At 40.7% G+C, this 22,312-nt stretch overlaps 1 protein-coding gene across 15 annotated transcripts in view; it reads right to left on the bottom strand.

Moving 5' to 3' along the window:
- The window catches only part of LOC146371338 (homeobox-containing protein 1-like), a 53,607-nt gene that overhangs the window by 4,405 nt on the left and 26,890 nt on the right, over positions 1 to 22,312 (bottom strand). For 7 of the 15 annotated variants that reach the window (XM_084954222.1, XM_084954221.1, XM_084954220.1 and 4 more), the window contains 3 exons: positions 9,124 to 20,942; positions 8,718 to 8,794; positions 50 to 7,426 (listed from right to left, as the gene is read on the bottom strand). In XM_084954222.1, the coding sequence (XP_084810348.1) occupies positions 20,799 to 20,942 (144 nt within the window). In that variant the 3' untranslated portion in view covers positions 50 to 7,426; positions 8,718 to 8,794; positions 9,124 to 20,798. The remainder of the gene's footprint in view (positions 1 to 49; positions 7,427 to 8,717; positions 8,795 to 9,123; positions 20,943 to 22,312) is intronic. The other 8 variants (XM_084954214.1, XM_084954216.1, XM_084954211.1 and 5 more) reach the window with 8 other exon arrangements.

The raw sequence follows: 22,312 nt of genomic DNA, 5'->3' as shown, positions 1-22,312 counted from the left end.
TCTGAAATACTGTGCACATTCTGTGTATATGTAGTGGACAGCAATTTACCCAAAAGAGTGCAAAGTTTGCAAGTCCACCTCATGTAAATGACAAAGTCAGATGTGATCATCTAGACCTGTGAAAACAAATTAATGACAAACCTGCAGTTATGGATGTTATTACAACCACAAGAACCTAAACAGTCTGCTCCATTGCTTTTGTTAATGAATCATTTGTTGGTAGCACGTCTGAATATTTAGTTTATGCCACCTGCATGCGATCATCAATATTACTTCTTAAGAAGTACCCTGACACTACAATCTTTATATCATTTGTTCTACAGAGCTATTAAGTTACAATGTAATTTGTGGTGTTTCCAATATGACAAAATGCACAAATTGTAACTTACCATTTGACTCCACTGACAAAAATAAATCCCCAGCATCAAGTTTGGCTTCACAGACCTAAAATAAGTAAAATAAAAATATATGTTATAATTATATTGTTTTCGCCATTTATTCATGTTTGCTAATTTTCTGACATATAAACAATGTTAGTTTTGTTACAATACAGGGAATGCAGCTTAATTCAAAGGTAAATTATGCAAAAAAACCCCAAAAAAAACCCTTCTGCAGTATATCATGCCAAAAATCAGTGTCTCTTATGCCAATTATTTTATCACTACAGGTCTTTTAGTATGGAAATTCACACAATCTGGTCATACTGATCACAAGAGTCCAAAAATAAGTTAAAATAGTGAGCTGTTGTTAAGCATAAAGCATTTCAGGGTAACAAATAACTGCACAATATAATTAAAGCAAAAAATAAAGACACTGGAGGACTATCTGATAAAAACTAATATAATGCTGGTTTGTAGACCATATTTTGTCTCAATCCTCAGTGCACTCTTGCAGCTTAGCATGCAGCAGTTAATAACAACTTAAGTGATTACATAGGGGTAAACAGATGACAACAAGCATAGCAGTCCTGCCAGAAAGTTCTTTTTGAACCCAGTCAGTTATTGGAAATATTGCCAAAATGAACTTCCACCAAAATACAACAGCCTGTGAACTTGGAAGAAATTTACAAGTACAGAGACAATATGAAATAAGCTTTATTAACTAGCTGACTTATTAAACATTCGCACATAAATAAGTGACATCATATTCAGTACTTACTTTTGACAGTTCACTCTTCGGCCGCTCCCTTCTGCCGTATTTTGCGGCAAAATTATCCACACCCACCGCCGCGCTATGAGTTGTGGGATATATGGGACCACGCTTGATATTTGGGGAAATCGACGGCGCATTTGGAGTACGCATTTGAAGTACACTTCGAATTGGGACAGCCGTCGTCGCGTGGCGGTGACGTAATCGCACTTAAAACGCGTACTTAAAGCGTGCAGACCCTGAATTGGGACACAGCCACAGTTACTAACGCCGTTAAAATGAGTTTTTCCGCAGCAAACTGAAGGCTGATAGGCTGGCTGCTCTCACCTGTTAACGCGCCACAGGTAAAGTTTCATTCAGCATCTGAAGTGAAAAACTCTCAAATAATCCAGCGGCTTTTCTGTCGCGTGGAACTTTTATCGCGACGTCAACAACAACTCTCGGCCGGAGGGTACATAGTAACGGTTGCTAAGCAGTCGCTAGGGGCGGGGACGATGGAACAGTCGTTTCCTGTGACGTAACCGGCTTGCCTTTGAACCTTTGAACTTCTGTTTGACGTCATCAGCCAAAAAACCTATAAATAGGAGCAGGAACCGTCTCTGAAACAGCAAACTTGGAACTTGCATTTTACACGCTTTCAACGTGGAAGGTCCATTTCAGACGCGATCAACTCTAAACCTAACAGATAGTCATTTAACCCATTCTAACACACAAGTATTAGAAATGGAAAACCTAAAAACAGCGAACATTAAGGAACTGACAGTAGCACGTCTTCTTCCTGTCATCAAAACGTTTTTTGAAAATATGACAGCTGAGCAGTGGCGTTCCATGAAATCAGGAGAGCCTGACATAGCCACTAAGACTCTTCTGGCAGAGGCCATTATAGAGATCATTGAAATTGCTTCAAAGCACTTTCTAATGATGGCTCAGAATGCCAACATTGAAGTATCAGAGGAGGCTTTTTTGGACAACATAGGTACGATACTTCCAGAGCCTTTGGCAGAAGCTTTGACAATGGATGGTCAGGGCCACAAGGTTAGCATCATAGAGCAGCTGTTCGCTAAAGAGGTTGTGCGCAGTGTTCAATCTGCTCAGTCTGCTGACACAAAAACAAATTTATCTTCGGAGAGTGAACGCATTGTTCCACCAAAACGCCTGAACAAAATGATCAGCCGTTTTGGTGAGAGAATGATGAAAGCTTTCTTTTTAATGTGGCAGCATCTCGGCATGAGCATTGACACCATTAGCGACACTGAGTCAGAGGCGGAGACTGAAAGTTTAGATAGCCAAGATGTCCCAAAGGAACAACTAGATAGAGAACATGAAAAACTCACGGTGGGCTCCCAGGACAGCTTCAATACTTCAACTCTGAAAACTGCCATCGAAAAGGCTGTTGCTCAGTTTTCCCCAGTTGTGGATCAAACTGAAGATCCTGAGTATAACAGGCCGCAATCAGTAATAAGTGAAGAGAGTCAGCTATTTGCAAAAGAGCTGACTGGTTCTCTTCAGGCAGAGATTGAAGATTCCCCAGAGAGTGATGAAGTTATCACTCCCACAACATTTAAAGAGAAATTGAAGCAGTCGCTAAAAAACCATTCACATAATATCAAATCGTTCCTTGCGACGCAATTTGCAAAAGCAGCAATTCTTCGCGCGGCCAAAAACGTCAGGGCAGCATTTCAGAGAACAGGGAAAGACGAAAGCAGTGAATCGGTGGAGCAGCTTGTTCGTGATGTTGATTTTCTGCTTCAGACCGTAAAAGATCTGAGCGAAAATGAAACCTGTGAGCTTGAACTATTTAAAAACATTTCTATTTATAAACGTATATGGTTCACCAAGCAGCTCACGGACATGCTCGACCACCATGCTTCACAGGGCGTGGCACCTGAAATTCTACCTGATCGTTTCAGGAGAGCGTACATCAACAGAAAGGTCCGCGTTTTCTTAGCACTCATGAGATGGTGGTTTTTCACCCAGGCTGAGAGCCAGAGTCAGAGCGTAATGCTCGCAATACTTGGTGCAGAGTCAGTGACAGAACTGGAGTCAGTGACAGAACCACAGTCAGTGACAGAACCGCACTCAGTGACAGAACTGCACTCAGTGACAGAACCACAGTCAGTGACAGAACCACAGTCAGTGACAGAACTGCACTCAGTGACAGAACCACAGTCAGTGACAGAACCACAGTCAGTGACAAAACCGCAGTCAAGCGTCCCAACGTCCCATCCAAAACCTGACTATATTGTACCAGATGCTTCTGCACGTAAAGCTTACATTAAAATAATTCTTCACAAATTATTTAGCCGTATAGCTAAAAAATTAAACATCATGTGCACCTGTGGCTGCTCAGAGAACATCCACAGTTGGCTTCTGGAAGAAGTATGGGACCAGCTGCAGGATAAAGAACTTATTATAACTCCCCAAAACCTTAAAAATCTTGAAAAGCGCATTCTTAAAGACCTGCGCGATGTCTTTGGGAGTGTAGAAGATGTTCAAGTAGCTCTGGAGTTACAGAAATCCATAGCTGTAAGACTCATTGCAACTAGCTTGACTGAACATCTGTCACAACCAAAGAAGACGCCGTCTGCCATTGTCAGGTTTTTCACTGCACTGGCCAAAGCCATCACCAAGCCGTTTAAACGCACAACTTAAAATGGTGGCTTTGAACACCAACTCAGTATTGGTCTTTTTTCTTTCAGACAAATACCTAAATACATAACATCAAAAATGTCGTAGCAAGAGAGAAATTTGATAAGAAGTGGATTCAAGTCCCCCAACCGGTCTCGGCAGATGGCCGCCCCTCCCTGAGCCTGGTTCTGCCGCAGGTTTCCTCCCGTTGAAAGGGGGTTTTTCCTGCCCACTGTCGCCAAGTGCTTGCTCATAGGGGATCATCAGATTGTTGGGGTTTTCTCTCTTGCATTGTAGGGTCTTTATAATATAAAGCACTTTCAATCAGCTTTTGTTATTGGGCCCTATTTAAAAACAGTTAATTAGCAATTTGTTAAAAAATATCCAGATCAATAAAACAAATTCAAAATTTTAACTTGTATTTCTGTCTCTTTTTATTTTCTGTCTTTTTATTTCGCAGGCTAAATAATGCAATTCACTGAACTTCATCTTCTGTTTTCTTTTGAGATGCATAAAAAAGTCAAGTTAGACGAGCAATCTTATAAATATGAGGCTGTACTCAAGCTCTCAAGGTTACTTTGTGTATCAGCTGTTGATCAAGTCATTTCTTTGTGTGTGACAGAACAAATGTACTTTTAAATAACTCATGACCGAAACTAGGAACGTTTGGCATACACCATGAATTCATTTACTAGACGATGTAACTGATGGAAAAACTGTGACTATGTGAGGGAGGGAAGATCGATTAGCCAGGAGTAGCCTCAGTGTAGCTGTCTGTAAGTACACTGAAATGTCATTAAAGAAGCATATAGAAATACTAATGTTTCTATACGTGTGTAAATAAATTACAGTGATTGTAAAATAAAACGCAGGGTCGACCCCTTAAAATTTGAAGTTAAGTCAAGAAATAGTGTTTGTTCTTGTAACACAACCAAATGTTATGTTGATGAAAAATCACATGTTGTCTAAACTTTCGTCTTAGTTTAGTTGACTGAGATTTGTTAGTCAGTTCAACTCCTTTAATTGTCATTTTTACTTGGGAAAACCCTTTCAGCTAAATTCAAATAATCTATTGTTTAAACTCTTGTCCTAGTTCAGTTGACTTGGGTTTTTTAGTTAATTCAAATACTTTAGTAGTTCTTTTAACTTAGGAATCTATTTTAGCTTAACTAACATAATCTGCTAGCTAAGTTGATTTAAGTTTATTAATTAACTGAGCTCCTTAAGGTAGCTGAGTGAACTCGTGAATCAGTTTCATTTTAATTATCAGAGTTGATTGACTGGATGTAAAGAAAAATGTGTATTGAACATCTTAAGTATTTTTTTTTAGCTTTCCAACATCCATTTCAGCAAAACTACCTGTTAGGTTTATCTTAGATCTCAGGTTTAAATATCTACATTCCTTTAAATTAATTTTCTGTTGTTTACAGAGAAAAAACAAACCACAGATTCCATTAAAGTGTATCTGATCAATTCAGGCAGAAAGTTTGTTTTAAGAACATGACAAGACAATTACTCATGAGCACGCAACATTCACCATTTATTGTGCCATCTTACTCATCTGAGAAACAGAGAAATCAGTGACGTAGCTCATCAGGCTCACAATCCATCAAAACTCAAAGGTTGCTCCCTGTGAAACAATAAATCTGAACTTGGTCTTGAGCCCAGTTTGGGTGAAGATTAAATTCTGACCAATACTCTAGGAGCAGTAGTGATTCTTGTGAAGCAACAACATAAAGTCTGCATTAGGGATGCAACGATACCAATTTTTTCAAACCGATACGATACCGATACTTGGATCTGAGTACTTGCCGATACAGAGTACAAAAACCGATACTTCTACCACACACACACACACACACACACACACACACACACACACACAAATACAATTAATTGGAAGACAGGTTTTATTATATTCCCTGCCGATAAAAAATAAAATCTTAATAAAGATGACCACAAAAAAATTTCAAGTGAAAAATAAGCACTTCTGTTAAATTATTGCAGAGTCTCCACATTGTAATTTTACAAAATATCACTGAACTATTGGCACTGTCTCGAGCTTTCAGAATAATAAATAAACACTTCTGTTTGGAATAAAACAAATACAAATTGGGTTTGCGAATAAAATAAACTTTTAAATTATTGCAGAGTGTTCATATTGTAAACAAACAAACAAAATAACTAAAGTATTTGGCATTGACGAACGAACTCCTCATCAGTCCACTGTGCCGTTAAACCAAGGACTGACATCGCGCACACACTGCTTGTCTTTACCTCTTCAGAAAGTTTTGGCACCATTATCTCCCTGATGTATGGGCAGTTGGGAATTTCATATCGCAGCTCGAGTATGCTGAGAAGACGGTGCAATCCTATGTTTTCCACGACCGGCATTGGCTGGTCATCCAGAGCGATAAAATGAGTCAGAGCCTCTGTTATTTAAACTGTCCGTGGATTTTCTCTTGACATTTTTCATCGCTTTTCCAAAACCTGAGTTAAATTTGGCTGTTCCGGTCCACACTGCTGACATTTTGTTTAGCCTAGCTACAGCAGCCTCCAGTTTCTCTTTTTTATCTGGAGTCGCCAGTCTCACTCGCCTAACCCTGTGCCTGTTTAGCGCGGGATGTCCCCCTAGTGGCCAATCTAAAAAACTACAACAGAAATGGCAAGCCACCCTCTGATTAATGAACTAAGTTGGTATCGGTTCATGGTATCGGTTAACTTTTACGAGTATGAGTACACACACATTTTACAGTATCGGTATCGGTGCATCCCTAGTCTGCATTAATGTAATGTATCAACGGGACACTTGCTATTTTAGAAAAGTTATTCTTTACATTTGCAACATTTTTAAACTTCATTGTGCTCAGTCACACCTGTTAGCACAAAACTTGAAATATTAAAATAGTACAAAACCTTTGATAAGTGACAGTAAAGATCAGTTTATAACAACTAAGACATCAAACTCTTCTATTTGTCTTCGTTTACAATTGCAACAAATTCCACAGAACCAATATCTCTGAAAATGAGTGCATGCTTCTGAAACATTTGATAATATGAATATTTCAGAAACATTAGTTTGAGTCGGCTCAATTGCAAAACAAAGGAAAAACTACTGAGTTGCATGAGATAAGCATCTGCAGAGTCCACCATTATATTGTTGTTCACATAAGTTTCTTAAACCATGAACAAATGAACAATTGTCTAATCTGGAATGTAAAGTGTAGTCATTTAGTGACATACAAAAGTGAGAATGAGAACTTGCAAGAATAAAAAAACAAACAGTAAAATAAAAACTGTCCTTAACGCTAAGGCAATTGTACGCTGTGAGCATACAATTACAGTTCTGCATGGCGTTCTGCAAGAGTCTGTTTCTTAGACCATGCACTAGTGAGACACACTGCCTTCCACCAATGTTCATTAGGACGTTCTGAATGACTTCAAAGATGCCCTTAAGTTCCTTTGGATAGTCTATGTTGAGGGCAAAAAGAAGACCCATCAGCATGGAAATGGCACTTGAGACATCCCTCAGATTAGACAGGATTACTGCCGCCTCAAGGACAACCAACACATCGATGATGCCTTCTTCTTTCACCATCACAATGCCAACTTTCATCCTCTTAGAAAACGTGTCTTCAATACCTGTCGGCTATAAAAGGGTTCAAAGACAAAAAATAAATAAAATTACACAACATCCCTCGTGCTTAAGAATTCATGTCTTTCCAAAGAAGAGCCACACTGATGCCTTGGATGATGCTGATTGGCTTTGGGTAACACTTATTAGTTGTTAAAGATTTTTCAGAATGAGATATGCACCCCCATGTTACAAATCCATTTCTTGCTTTAAACAAAGACCATGTTCATAAATAACTGAGCATGTCTTCAATTGCAGAATTCAAACTAAATTTTCAATTTAAATGGTAAATGGCCTGTATTTGTATAGCGCTTTATTAGTACCTTAAGGGCTCCAAAGCGCTTTACACATTCAGTCATTCACACACATGGGTGGATGACTGAATCGTGGCTCAAGAGTTGACAGTTCGTCTTATAATCGGAAGGTTGCCGGTTCGAGCCCCGGCTCCGACAGTTTCAGTCGTTGTGTCCTTGGGAGAGACACTTCACCCGTTGCCTACCGGTGGTGGTCAGAGGGCCCGGTGGCGCCAGTGTCCGGCAGCCTCGCCTCTGTCAGTGCGCCCCAGGGTGGCTGTGGCTACAATGTAGCTGCCATCATCAGTGTGTGTAAATTTAAATCTACTTATGCTAAATATTGGCTGTGCTCTAAACCAAATCTGGCTGAGAATACATGAAATGTGTAAACTGCAGCCACACTACAGGATCAGATTGTGGCTCCATAGACAATGCTTCTTTGATCAGTTTATTGATTAAAGTTTATTTTTCCCCCTATAGTAACAGCATAAAAAAGAGCATATAGACATGGCTGAACAGGTTGCATAATTGGCACTGAATATCAACATCCACCTTTACCCAGCTGCCCAATGACTCTGGGCCAGTAACCTTTAATTGCTTACCCAGTCTACACAGTCTCTTTTCCAGGGTCCAGGACATTTCACCAAAGTATTGCCCCCCACAGCTGTAGCAGCCACTGCAGCCCCTTAAATATCCTAATATCTCTGCCATTACAAAATACAATGTGAGAAATCAAACGTAAAGCTGAAGTGAACAGTACAGCAGCGAAATGTCAAAGACCCTGGTGAAGACACGAATAAACACAAGACACTAATAATATCAATGCTAGCTTGCCAGTTAGTTTCTCTGAAACCCAGACCATCTCCAGTGTCAAAGATCTTGTAATAATACATTTGGTGAGGAAAAAGTACATGTTTTCATGTGGCATCTATTGTTTCATAGATGCCACATGTTTCATTTAAAATCCACTGTGGTGCTGTCATTATTAATTTACTGAAAGAAACAATGCTAACCTTCACAGTCTTGAGAGTGTGTGAGGGATCTTTCTTTAGAAGATGAGGTCCTCTGTCCTCTTCCTTTGTGTAGGGCTCTGGTCAAAGAAGTCAAAAAGAAAACAACACTTTTTAAACAGTGTTTATGAAGCATGTAGACAGCTCCAAACTCACAGCTTTTTGATACATAATTCCATCAATATATGATTATCATTGGAGATTTTGAATCAGGCTTATCAGGACATTCAAGTAGAATATGATATCCAACCTACCACCAATATACACAGTAAAAGTTACCACACTAAATGTCCAGTTGTGAAATATGATGACAGACTTTACTTATCAGCTTTCTTTCAATGAGTTCATCAGTTGAACTGGATAACCTCAAACTTAAACAAAGGATTAGATTTCGCAGTTGAACACTTACATCATCACCGAAGCATTTTATGAGCCTAGTCAGCCCTCCTATGCCGCTCTTGATTTTGTACAGCTCCACGAACCTCTCCATAATGGTCAAGCACAGCAAAAAGGAACCTTTCAGGTCAACAGATGTAAGACGGGCAAATTCTGCTTCAACCTGAGCAACAGAAGAAGAGGGGTGGGGAGTACAGGCAGAATAAAAAAAATATTCTTTGAGACCCAAATTTAAGCAAACCGTCATCTGAGGCCCATTAGAGAAAACACAAACACACAAAAGCAAACAAACAAAAAGATGCACTTTACCTGCCGTTCAGCGAACAAGGAAGTTCAGAGAACAATAAGCTCTGTCTTGAAATCTTTTAAAGTAGAATGATTGTGAAAATGACTTATGTGATGTAAAACTTTAGTAAACGTGCGATTAAAAGAACACCGAGTAAAAGGACAAGTAACAATTTCCTTATTCCTCAGATGTTTACCTTGATGAGCAATATACTGCTTTAGTCCAACTGCCTCATTACAGTTACACAACAGGCTTTTTACATTAAAGCCAGCAAGTCCATTACATACTCCCTTTTTATATCTGAAATACTGTGCACATTCTGTGTATATGTAGTGGACAGCAATTTACCCAAAAGAGTGCAAAGTTTGCAAGTCCACCTCATTTAAATGACAAAGTCAGATGTGATCATCTAGACCTGTGAAAACAAATTAATGACAAACCTGCAGTTATGGATGTTATTACAACCACAAGAACCTAAACAGTCTGCTCCATTGCTTTTGTTAATGAATCATTTGTTGGTAGCACGTCTGAATATTTAGTTTATGCCACCTGCATGCGATCATCAATATTACTTCTTAAGAAGTACCCTGACACTACAATCTTTATATCATTTGTTCTACAGAGCTATTAAGTTACAATGTAATTTGTGGTGTTTCCAATATGACAAAATGCACAAATTGTAACTTACCATTTGACTCCACTGACAAAAATAAATCCCCAGCATCAAGTTTGGCTTCACAGACCTAAAATAAGTAAAATAAAAATATATGTTATAATTATATTGTTTTCGCCATTTATTCATGTTTGCTAATTTTCTGACATATAAACAATGTTAGTTTTGTTACAATACAGGGAATGCAGCTTAATTCAAAGGTAAATTATGCAAAAAAAAACCAAAAAAAAAAAACCCTTCTGCAGTATATCATGCCAAAAATCAGTGTCTCTTATGCCAATTATTTTATCACTACAGGTCTTTTAGTATGGAAATTCACACAATCTGGTCATACTGATCACAAGAGTCCAAAAATAAGTTAAAATAGTGAGCTGTTGTTAAGCATAAAGCATTTCAGGGTAACAAATAACTGCACAATATAATTAAAGCAAAAAATAAAGACACTGGAGGACTATCTGATAAAAACTAATATAATGCTGGTTTGTAGACCATATTTTGTCTCAATCCTCAGTGCACTCTTGCAGCTTAGCATGCAGCAGTTAATAACAACTTAAGTGATTACATAGGGGTAAACAGATGACAACAAGCATAGCAGTCCTGCCAGAAAGTTCTTTTTGAACCCAGTCAGTTATTGGAAATATTGCCAAAATGAACTTCCACCAAAATACAACAGCCTGTGAACTTGGAAGAAATTTACAAGTACAGAGACAATATGAAATAAGCTTTATTAACTAGCTGACTTATTAAACATTCGCACATAAATAAGTGACATCATATTCAGTACTTACTTTTGACAGTTCACTCTTCGGCCGCTCCCTTCTGCCGTATTTTGCGGCAAAATTATCCACACCCACCGCCGCGCTATGAGTTGTGGGATATATGGGACCACGCTTGATATTTGGGGAAATCGACGGCGCATTTGGAGTACGCATTTGAAGTACACTTCGAATTGGGACAGCCGTCGTCGCGTGGCGGTGACGTAATCGCACTTAAAACGCGTACTTCAAGCGTGCAGACCCTGAATTGGGACACAGCCACAGTTACTAACGCCGTTAAAATGAGTTTTTCCGCAGCAAACTGAAGGCTGATTGGCTGGCTGCTCTCACCTGTTAACGCGCCACAGGTAAAGTTTCATTCAGCATCTGAAGTGAAAAACTCTCAAATAATCCAGCGGCTTTTCTGTCGCGTGGAACTTTTATCGCGACGTCAACAACAACTCTCGGCCGGAGGGTACATAGTAACGGTTGCTAAGCAGTCGCTAGGGGCGGGGACGATGGAACAGTCGTTTCCTGTGACGTAACCGGCTTGCCTTTGAACCTTTGAACTTCTGTTTGACGTCATCAGCCAAAAAACCTATAAATAGGAGCAGGAACCGTCTCTGAAACAGCAAACTTGGAACTTGCATTTTACACGCTTTCAACGTGGAAGGTCCATTTCAGACGCGATCAACTCTAAACCTAACAGATAGTCATTTAACCCATTCTAACACACAAGTATTAGAAATGGAAAACCTAAAAACAGCGAACATTAAGGAACTGACAGTAGCACGTCTTCTTCCTGTCATCAAAACGTTTTTTGAAAATATGACAGCTGAGCAGTGGCGTTCCATGAAATCAGGAGAGCCTGACATAGCCACTAAGACTCTTCTGGCAGAGGCCATTATAGAGATCATTGAAATTGCTTCAAAGCACTTTCTAATGATGGCTCAGAATGCCAACATTGAAGTATCAGAGGAGGCTTTTTTGGACAACATAGGTACGATACTTCCAGAGCCTTTGGCAGAAGCTTTGACAATGGATGGTCAGGGCCACAAGGTTAGCACCGAAAGCTTAGAGCAGCTGTTCGCTAAAGAGGTTGTGCGCAGTGTTCAATCTGCTCAGTCTGCTGACACAAAAGCAAATTTATCTTCGGAGAGTGAACGCATTGTTCCACCAAAACGCCTGAACAAAATGATCAGCCGTTTTGGTGAGAGAATGATGAAAGCTTTCTTTTTAATGTGGCAGCATCTCGGCATGAGCATTGACACCATTAGCGACACTGAGTCAGAGGCGGAGACTGAAAGTTTAGATAGCCAAGATGTCCCAAAGGAACAACTAGATAGAGAACATGAAAAACTCACGGTGGGCTCCCAGGACAGCTTCAATACTTCAACTCTGAAAACTGCCATCGAAAAGGCTGTTGCTCAGTTTTCCCCAGTTGTGGATCAAACTGAAGATCCTGAGTATAACAGGCCGCAATCAGTAATAAGTGAAGAGAGTCAGCTATTTGCAAAAGAGCTGACTGGTTCTCTTCAGGCAGAGATTGAAGATTCCCCAGAGAGTGATGAAGTTATCACTCCCACAACATTTAAAGAGAAATTGAAGCAGTCGCTAAAAAACCATTCACATAATATCAAATCGTTCCTTGCGACGCAATTTGCAAAAGCAGCAATTCTTCGCGCGGCCAAAAACGTCAGGGCAGCATTTCAGAGAACAGGGAAAGACGAAAGCAGTGAATCGGTGGAGCAGCTTGTTCGTGATGTTGATTTTCTGCTTCAGACCGTAAAAGATCTGAGCGAAAATGAAACCTGTGAGCTTGAACTATTTAAAAACATTTCTATTTATAAACGTATATGGTTCACCAAGCAGCTCACGGACATGCTCGACCACCATGCTTCACAGGGCGTGGCACCTGAAATTCTACCTGATCGTTTCAGGAGAGCGTACATCAACAGAAAGGTCAGAGTTTTCTTAGCACTCATGAGATGGTGGTTTTTCACCCAGGCTGAGAGCCAGAGTCAGAGCGTAATGCTCGCAATACTTGGTGCAGAGTCAGTGACAGAACTGGAGTCAGTGACAGAACCACAGTCAGTGACAGAACCGCACTCAGTGACAGAACCACAGTCAGTGACAGAACCACAGTCAGTGACAGAACTGCACTCAGTGACAGAACCACAGTCAGTGACAGAACCACAGTCAGTGACAAAACCGCAGTCAAGCGTCCCAACGTCCCATCCAAAACCTGACTATATTGTACCAGATGCTTCTGCACGTAAAGCTTACATTAAAATAATTCTTCACAAATTATTTAGCCGTATAGCTAAAAAATTAAAGATCATGTGCACCTGTGGCTGCTCAGAGAACATCCACAGTTGGCTTCTGGAAGAAGTATGGGACCAGCTGCAGGATAAAGAACTTATTATAACTCCCCAAAACCTTAAAAATCTTGAAAAGCGCATTCTTAAAGACCTGCGCGATGTCTTTGGGAGTGTAGAAGATGTTCAAGTAGCTCTGGAGTTACAGAAATCCATAGCTGTAAGACTCATTGCAACTAGCTTGACTGAACATCTGTCACAACCAAAGAAGACGCCGTCTGCCATTGTCAGGTTTTTCACTGCACTGGCCAAAGCCATCACCAAGCCGTTTAAACGCACAACTTAAAATGGTGGCTTTGAACACCAACTCAGTATTGGTCTTTTTTCTTTCAGACCAATACCTAAATACATAACATCAAAAATGTCGTAGCAAGAGAGAAATTTGATAAGAAGTGGATTCAAGTCCCCCAACCGGTCTCGGCAGATGGCCGCCCCTCCCTGAGCCTGGTTCTGCCGCAGGTTTCCTCCCGTTGAAAGGGGGTTTTTCCTGCCCACTGTCGCCAAGTGCTTGCTCATAGGGGATCATCAGATTGTTGGGGTTTTCTCTCTTGCATTGTAGGGTCTTTATAATATAAAGCACTTTCAATCAGCTTTTGTTATTGGGCCCTATTTAAAAACAGTTAATTAGCAATTCGTTAAAAAATATCCAGATCAATAAAACAAATTCAAAATTTTAACTTGTATTTCTGTCTCTTTTTATTTTCTGTCTTTTTATTTCGCAGGCTAAATAATGCAATTCACTGAACTTCATCTTCTGTTTTCTTTTGAGATGCATAAAAAAGTCAAGTTAGACGAGCAATCTTATAAATATGAGGCTGTACTCAAGCTCTCAAGGTTACTTTGTGTATCAGCTGTTGATCAAGTCATTTCTTTGTGTGTGACAGAACAAATGTACTTTTAAATAACTCATGACCGAAACTAGGAACGTTTGGCATACACCATGAATTCATTTACTAGACGATGTAACTGATGGAAAAACTGTGACTATGTGAGGGAGGGAAGATCGATTAGCCAGGAGTAGCCTCAGTGTAGCTGTCTGTAAGTACACTGAAATGTCATTAAAGAAGCATATAGAAATACTAATGTTTCTATACGTGTGTAAATAAATTACAGTGATTGTAAAATAAAACGCAGGGTCGACCCTGAAGTTACCCGGATAAGCTTAAAGTCTATCTTCATAGTATAGAGGCCAATGAAACAGGATTTATGACTTATCCAGATAACTTCAGGGTTGATCCTGGGTTTTCTGGACCACAAAGGTGGTTTACTTCTTACAAGCGTCACGCTAACTTATGCTGTGACGCCAACTCACACCGGTGCAGGTCAAGTTCCACATTAGACATCAACAGGTATGAAATCACTGCCTGATGACCAATTTAAGTCTGCCGAAAATATCCTCACCATCCTGGAAGATCCCTTGAAGCTCTGCGAGGAGAAGTTAAGGGTCTAAAAAGTCATTGGCTGCATTCCAATAGTCTTTTTTCCTTAGGAAGGTTCCTAACTGAAAGAAATGACCTGGAAGTGTCTCCATGGCGGTCGTAGTAAGAGCTATTCCAGGTCTGTTATACTAACTGATAAAAGGGTGATTAAGGTTCAGTGTAATCAGTTTGCATTAGTAATGTCCTTTGCTGTATTGCAGTCATTAAGGTTATGATAAAAAAGCATTTTCCTGAGAACATAGCTGAGAACTACGGCCTCAGACTTGGAGGTTCACCAAACTCTTTTTTAACTACCTCAGCAACCTTAGCGCCAGTGATGGCCGAGTCATCTCCCTCATCCCAAGACTCTGCTTACTCTATGAAAGGTGTGTCAGTGGGATTTAGGCATTGGTCAAAGTTTGCCTTCTTCTGTCCCAGCTGAGGTCCGCGATACTCCGTCCCTACACTGTAAGGTACGGTCAAAACTTTGCATCAGTCAGTTTGTCAGAGCTGGTTTGAGGCTTACCGAAAGTCATGTTCAATACTTGCACCAACAACTCTGAGCTGATGTTCAGCGAATAAGAACAAATAAGTCAAGACCCATTCCCTGACCCAGACGTGCACAGAGGTGACCGTCTTGTCCATCGGAGCGAGCCACAATGGAGGAATGCTTTTATTGTTCACCATATGGACTTACATGGAAATACAATTTTAACCTCCGAGGACCTGGCGTCCACATATGGGGACATCACATTTTGGGTTGTCTAGACCACAATACTAAATTTTGTTCTTTCAAATGAGCCATATTGCTTAAAGGGGCTCAGCTATTGTTTCTCATTTTGCTTTTGTACTCAGGAAAAATGCTGCTGTGTTCAGACACCAAATAAAGAGTTTTGCATATCATTATTCAATTGTGACTTTACAGTGTTCTATCAACAGTATAAAGCCCAAATAGCAAAGAGAAATTAAAAATGCATGCCATTAAAGAGTTCAGGTCTTCAGAGGTTAAAATCCATAATTTCAAGTTTATTCACAACATTTGCGTTAAATAAGGTTTTATTGTTTGGAATATATACTTAAGCTTGGACTCGACCAAACCTTTATGTTTAAACTGACCTGTTATATATGAAAACAATCTAAATTTTCCTCAGAAGTCAACGTGCCATATGATTGCATTAGCAATAAATTTAATAATGCTCTATAATAACAGTTACACACTATATAGAACAACTTTATAGAATCATATGTGTTCACAGATGTTGGCAGCTATCAGCGAATAGTTATCAGCTATTTAGAAACAAAAAAAGACTTTATCCATAACAGCAAATGAACTGTACAACAGAAAATACAAATGCTATCTATGGTCTCCTCACAACAATGATAAGAAAAATAAACTGGGCCAATATGACATGTTTGTTAATACAGAGACACACATGTTAATGTGATCTCTGGTCTCCCACTCAGAGATACAGGTCTCCCAGTGTCCAGCATTCAGAGGCTACCTGAGGACTCATGTGAGAGAAAATCTGCTCACACAGACATGTAGAGCCAAATACTGTCAATAAGGCCTCTGCAATGTTCTGAAGACAGTTAAACCTGTCAGGTAGTGATGTCCAGCAGGTGAACATGCAGCTCCATGAACACGCAGGGCTGTGGATTCCAGCTGCGTTCGTAGTTCTGCAAACTTTGACCCCCACAGAGTCGAGGTTTTCAGTTCAGTCAGCTGCATTTCGATTAACTGGCTGAGTTAATACCAGTTAATGCGACGCAAACCCAGCTGCTCATTAAAGCTTTCTGGTTTGATCAGTCTCGAGTCTTCGGATGTATCCGTGTATTTCCGTGGTGCTGATGCTGCGCTGAGCGGACAGCTGCTGAAGCATTTGAAGTGTCTGAATGTGGAAATTTCAACATCGCTCGAAAAAACTGCCAGCTAGCAACGTCCCTCTCACCGGTAGGTGAAGTTATTTTTAGCCAATTACAAGTTGAATCTGGTAGTTGGGGTTGTTAGCTAAGATACCGTCATTAAGAAGCGGCACAACTAATGTGTGTATGCGAGCTAATTTGCGATGTGCACCGCTGGCCCGGCCATTTATTTTTTAATGCACCTTCTCAGATTAACTCACTGCGTGTCGTGCCCAGGGCTGGACTGGGACAAAAAAATCGGCACGGGCATTTTGACTAGAGACCGACCCCCCAGGTACTAAAGCCATAAAGCCTTTGAATGAAAACAAACGCTGTTGTGACAGTGATGTACTGTCTTGTTGGTATATGTATGATTTCTATACATTTTACATCAGATGAAAACTTTGGTTGTAAGATTCAGATAATTATTAAAAGCTTGCTTTGATTCGTGTACTTTGTATCTGTGTATAGATCTGCATACATGCACCCAGCAAGAGCATAAACACACATTCTCATTGATATAGCTTTATTCTCTTGTACATTATATTTATATATATATATATATATATATCATACTAAAATAAACACAAGTTAAAAAAAATGAACAAAGAAACTGTACAAAAAATGTATATATACTACATCTTAATTACAGAACAGTCTACTGTCCAAAAAAGGCACTAAATTCTGAAATGGGCAATACAGTAATTTTGAACATAACTAGATTTGAGATTGATACAACAGCATTCAGTCCTCTTTTTCTGAGCTATACTGGGATGAAGTGGATGGTGTTGCACTAGGGGACACAGAAGGACACGTAGGCATGTTGACCCTGACAACCACAAGAGAGGACGCCCCTTCAAAGCAAGCACTACCACTGAGTATGCATGACAGCGAGTGGGGAAGTGCCCGTGTCACGCTCGAGTTGGGTTCCAGTTTTCTTCTGGAAAAAAAAAAAGGAAAAAAATAGCACAATCTACTTTGTGAGCACCTGAGGGTTCTTTCATCCACCCATGAACTTTTCTGTCAAGCTTCAATGTTCATGCAAAAATACTAGCGGATTAAAACTTGTACTTGCTAACTGGGCCACGGCATCTCTCAAAGTCAAAGGCAGTTCATTTAAAAGTGTCTCATAGTGGGAATAATCTCTGAATGCATGCTAATTTCACCAGTTCTAACACGCAGCATGTTTTGTAGGGGAACATCACACCAAACTCCCCCCCAAAATCTTTAGAAGGAAAAACAAATGTTCATTTCAAGTAGTTTAAAGAGACACGCTCTCAGTTCAATGAATGCTTCAATCTGTCCGAGCCAAAAACGGGGGCACGGTTTACACGTGCTCTTGTTCAAATCAGAAACTGGAGATTTTACCAGGGAGTTTGGTGTGGTGCTATTTACCAAAGACACTGGCACATACTGGGGCTTTAGAATGACATGAAGCAGCTCTACTTGAATTTCTCTTCTTTCCCCATCATATATTGGAAATTGGACTTTTTGTTAAAGGTTACATGTAAAGTTTAGTTAACATCAATACTTAGTTAAATACTAATTTTAGTTAATACTAATTTTCATTAAGGTGCATCATGGTTTATTTTTCATAAAGTAGCTTACTATGTCCAATACAAACAGGAAGACTGCTGTTCAGTCAAATAAGGGATGAGCAAAACAATCAAATAATGAGAATTTAAAAAAAGAAAAATAATTAGAAAAAAAAAAGCATGATTCATTTCAAAACATTTGTTTTTGTACAATACCATAAAAATGAGTATAAATACATACTGTTTTTAGCCTTGAGCTCTTTCTTTTTCAAACACAGGTCCCAGTTGAGAGTCACTATTGCAGCTTTGAACTTACTGAAGCAGTACAATTAAATCAAGCTTTACTAGACTACAGCTGAGGACTGGAAGTTGGTGTACAAGCAGGAACCAGACATTAACCGCAGTATTAAACCTGTGAGCTTATTTGGTGCATGATCACCAACAGCCAAATCAAACTATCACAAACTTGAGGACTGGCATTAAATTTCTGGCAGACTGTTTAGTTTAACCCCGCTTCGTAGAATATGCTTTTCTTTCTCCAAAACCATCGCTAAGGCAGGGACTCTGACTTCGTGGGGAATGTAATTAAAAAATTGTCGTCACGACTGTATGGAGCTAATGCTAAAAGCTAGCTTAACTTAGCTTAGCAGAAAGTCGGGCTTTTTACAAAAGGGAAAAAATGTGCACTTGGTTGACGTTTTTTACTGATTAAACACATAAATCATGAAAAAACTTAAAAAAATAAAATAAAATACAAAAATTATTTTGTGTTTTAAGCTAACAGTCAATGCTAACGCTAGTTTTCAGTTAATTCAAGCCGGAGTTAAAGGATCAACAAGTAGCCACAGAGAAAAGCCGCAATAAAAGTCACATGTTCAAGAATAAGCTTTAGACATTCGGTTTGTTCCCGTTAGACAAAGCTGGCCTTGATGCTTCTGTCCTGTGGCTAAGCTGAGCAAACCTAGCTTCTAGCTCCACTTTGTGCTAGGACATATCTGGCATACAGAAATAACTGCTTTAAACAAAATAATACAGAAAATAAACAGTCGAGTCCCACAGCAATGAATAAGAACAACCCACCTCACAACATGGTGATATTCAGTAAGAGATGGTTTTGGAGATCCTTCCATCAGGGCAAAAAAAGGAAAAAGAATCACCTCTTTAGTAGCCGGTGACTCTGATTCCCTTTGAAATGGCAAGTTTTTCTCTGAGGCTACAGAGATGAAAGAAGCCTCGAACATGTTTCTGATATTTGTAACCATTTTCACTGTGGACTTGATCTAATTTGACCTCTCTGATATTAGAAAAAGCACATTACTCTTATAACGAGGCAGCGTCACAGAAGTAGTAAAAAGCTTCAGAGTATTTGTGTGCCTGGTTGCTAAAACTTACCTTTACTGACACAGACCTGCTGTAGTGTCAAGCCTATACTGAGTCAAGAAATAAACCTGCGTAGGCCAAAGGAGTTGGTATAAATAACTTTGGATGGACTTTAACACTGTTTTCAGATCAGTATTAGCTTAGCGTCTCTCTTTTCCTTTGGCATGGATGATGTTTCAAACAAAGCATAACTCGTCTTATTAGATAGCTTACAAAGTTTCCTCGATTATCACATTGACCGTAGCTTGATCCTCATAGTCTTTAGTACTTAACAATAGTGTCACAGGGAGCAGAAATGACTACGTCCAGTTGCTGTTTGGCCTAGAACCAGAGGAAGAGCAAGTGAGGAACCTCGAATCACTGCTGCTGCTGTTGGATAGAAACCTTGATACCGTTTGCCATTGTCAGTGTGTGCTGAACATGTTTCGTAGTGCAGTGATTCACAGTCCCCATCCCTGTTGTATGAAAACCTGCTTGCAAAAAACAGCGTCTGTCTGCGTGAACGTAAGGCTACTACAGAAAGTTCAGATACGTTTCTATGCAACCTAGCAGCTCTACTGCAAGGAAACCGAAAGCCATTTATTCTACTGAGGAATGGACAGAGGAGAAGAGTGTCAGCGCAGCTCTGATATCATTTTTGCTGACTGACTTCCATTTTTCCCGAGATGTTAGGCCAGAGGTTGCTCTTCTGATGAATTGCACAATGATAAGGTGAATCTGAGGGTCAGGTAAGTAGGTAGATAGGTAGCACACCATGAGGTGAGTGAGACTGAGAACCATAAGAACCATATACATATATATGTATATACATATATATGTATAAAACATGTATATAATATATATACAGTACACATTACTTTTCTGAGGTTGACGTTGAGGTGAGATAGACTGAGGATCGGCTCAGACGACCAGGCTGGAGAGGGAAGTAGAAGGGGAGCAAGGACGAGGTAAGGAAAGAAGAGGTATCCTGTACTGAGGGGAAGAGAGAGTTCACACTCCCGGACCAGAGCCGCCGTTTAGAGGGGTTTGCGGGAGCCGCCTTTTCTTCTGTGGCTCATTTCCACAGAGATCACAGGGCCTACAGTCACCCATTTCTGCCAGCTGTGTCAATATATGGAGTAAGGTGGAGTGGGGTTGGGGGTAATTACTGTTGACAAGGATTACTCGGAGGAGGGGAGAGGAAGGGGGAGGCCAGGAGAGAAGGGAGAGTTGGTAAGGGGCTGGCTGAGGAGCAGATGCTGAGGAGCAGACGGTGAAGCTTTACTAAGTAGCATTACTTTGGTCTCTTTTCAGTCCCCCAACTCCATCTATTACACTCCCCCTTCTCTCGTCCCCTTCCTCCATCCCAGGTCCTGTGCAGTTCATTCGTCCTCCAGGGACTCCGTCTTGATGTCGTTGGGCCCCCCTCCGGTTCTGGACAGGGCCAGGATGGTGTGGTTGACGGCAGCCATCTCCACAGCCAGAGAGATGGGGTCCTGGTGCTCGCTGTGCGCTGCGCTGTCGTCCTGGGAGAGGGAGGAGCATTGGGAGGAACATCAAGGACAAAGGTCATGACAGGAAACAGAATGTCTCTACATCAGAGGTAAGGAAAGAACACGTGCTTTTGACATGTTAAAGGAAATCATTTAAAAAGACAAAAAAGTATGTAAGTAAGTAAAGCATGTAATGGGATACTTCTACCACAAGGTGACAGTAGTGGCTCTCTAAGGAAAGCCTGGTGTTTTTGCTTGAGGTGCCCATCCCCAGTTAGGAGGTAACGTTCATGTCTGCAGCCTCACACTGACTACAGAGAGTCTAGAGTCTCCACACGGTCACGCTAACAGCAACACACTGCACTCACAGCTTTGCCAATTTGAGTTAGTGTGCACAAAACTGAACTATGACAGAAACTGCATGCATTTGACCCCACGTGTCCCCCCCTCAGCACACTACAGCAGCGGTCCCCAACCCCCGGGCCTCGGACCGGTACCGGTCCGTGAGTCGTTTGGTACCGGGCCGCGAGAGTTGAGGCTCAAGTGTGAAATGTATGGTTTTCAGGGTTATTATCGGTTTTCAGCGTTATTTTGTTATCGTTTTGATCGTTAACTCGGTTTTCCTGGGTCTTTTCACGTGTGTTATGAATAAATCTTCTTTTTTCCGGTACCGGTACTAGTTTTATTTTGTTGTATTTATCCGCGACACCTTAAAGGCCGGTCCGTGAAAATATTGTCGGGCATAAACCGGTCCGTGGCGCAAAAAAGGTTGGAGACCGCTGCACTACAGCACTAATCCACAGCTCACTAAGCCCCAGCTTTCATTTTAGTGGACAGAAACCCTTCATTTCCTGGTAACTGTGACACTTTAGCTTTGTCAGCCACACCCCCACCCATACCAGGGACCACCCAGGTCCTGTGCTACCCTTTGCACGTCATCATCACGTGCAGCTGCAGCTGTGTACTGTTAAACCACACCTGCTCTGTGGGCTCCTCTTTCATGTTGTTGCTTCTTTAGCTTGGCCCCTGCAGAGGATCCAAGACGAAGAGTTTGTGCATGAGCAAAGTGAAACAGTTGTTTTAACCTTTGCCCTTTGTGGTGAACTCGTCCAAGCCCACTGTTCAACCACTCAGCTACTGATGCACAGCGTCGCCCCTGTCGGGCTAAATGTTTGCTTTTGTTTGGAAGGACTTCATGCAATCATGTCTGTGCTGGGACCCATGATCCTTCACTCTCTGAAGGCAGATGCCCGTGTAAATGGACACAAAGCCAGTGCAGTGAACTACGCTGAGAGCTGGATTCAAATTCACGGTTTGTTTAATGCGGTTGATCACACGCAGGGATCGTCTACAACACCTCATCCTTCTGTCACTCAGCAACGTGCTGATCCAGAGAAGATCCC

The sequence above is a fragment of the Perissodus microlepis genome, chromosome 15 (genome assembly GCF_051167445.1).
Source record: "Perissodus microlepis isolate ML-2025 ecotype Zambia chromosome 15, ASM5116744v1, whole genome shotgun sequence".
NCBI classification, from domain to species: Eukaryota; Metazoa; Chordata; class Actinopteri; order Cichliformes; family Cichlidae; genus Perissodus; species Perissodus microlepis.
The sequence above is the reverse complement of the archived record's forward strand: the minus strand, read 5'-3'. Positions and strand labels throughout refer to the sequence as shown.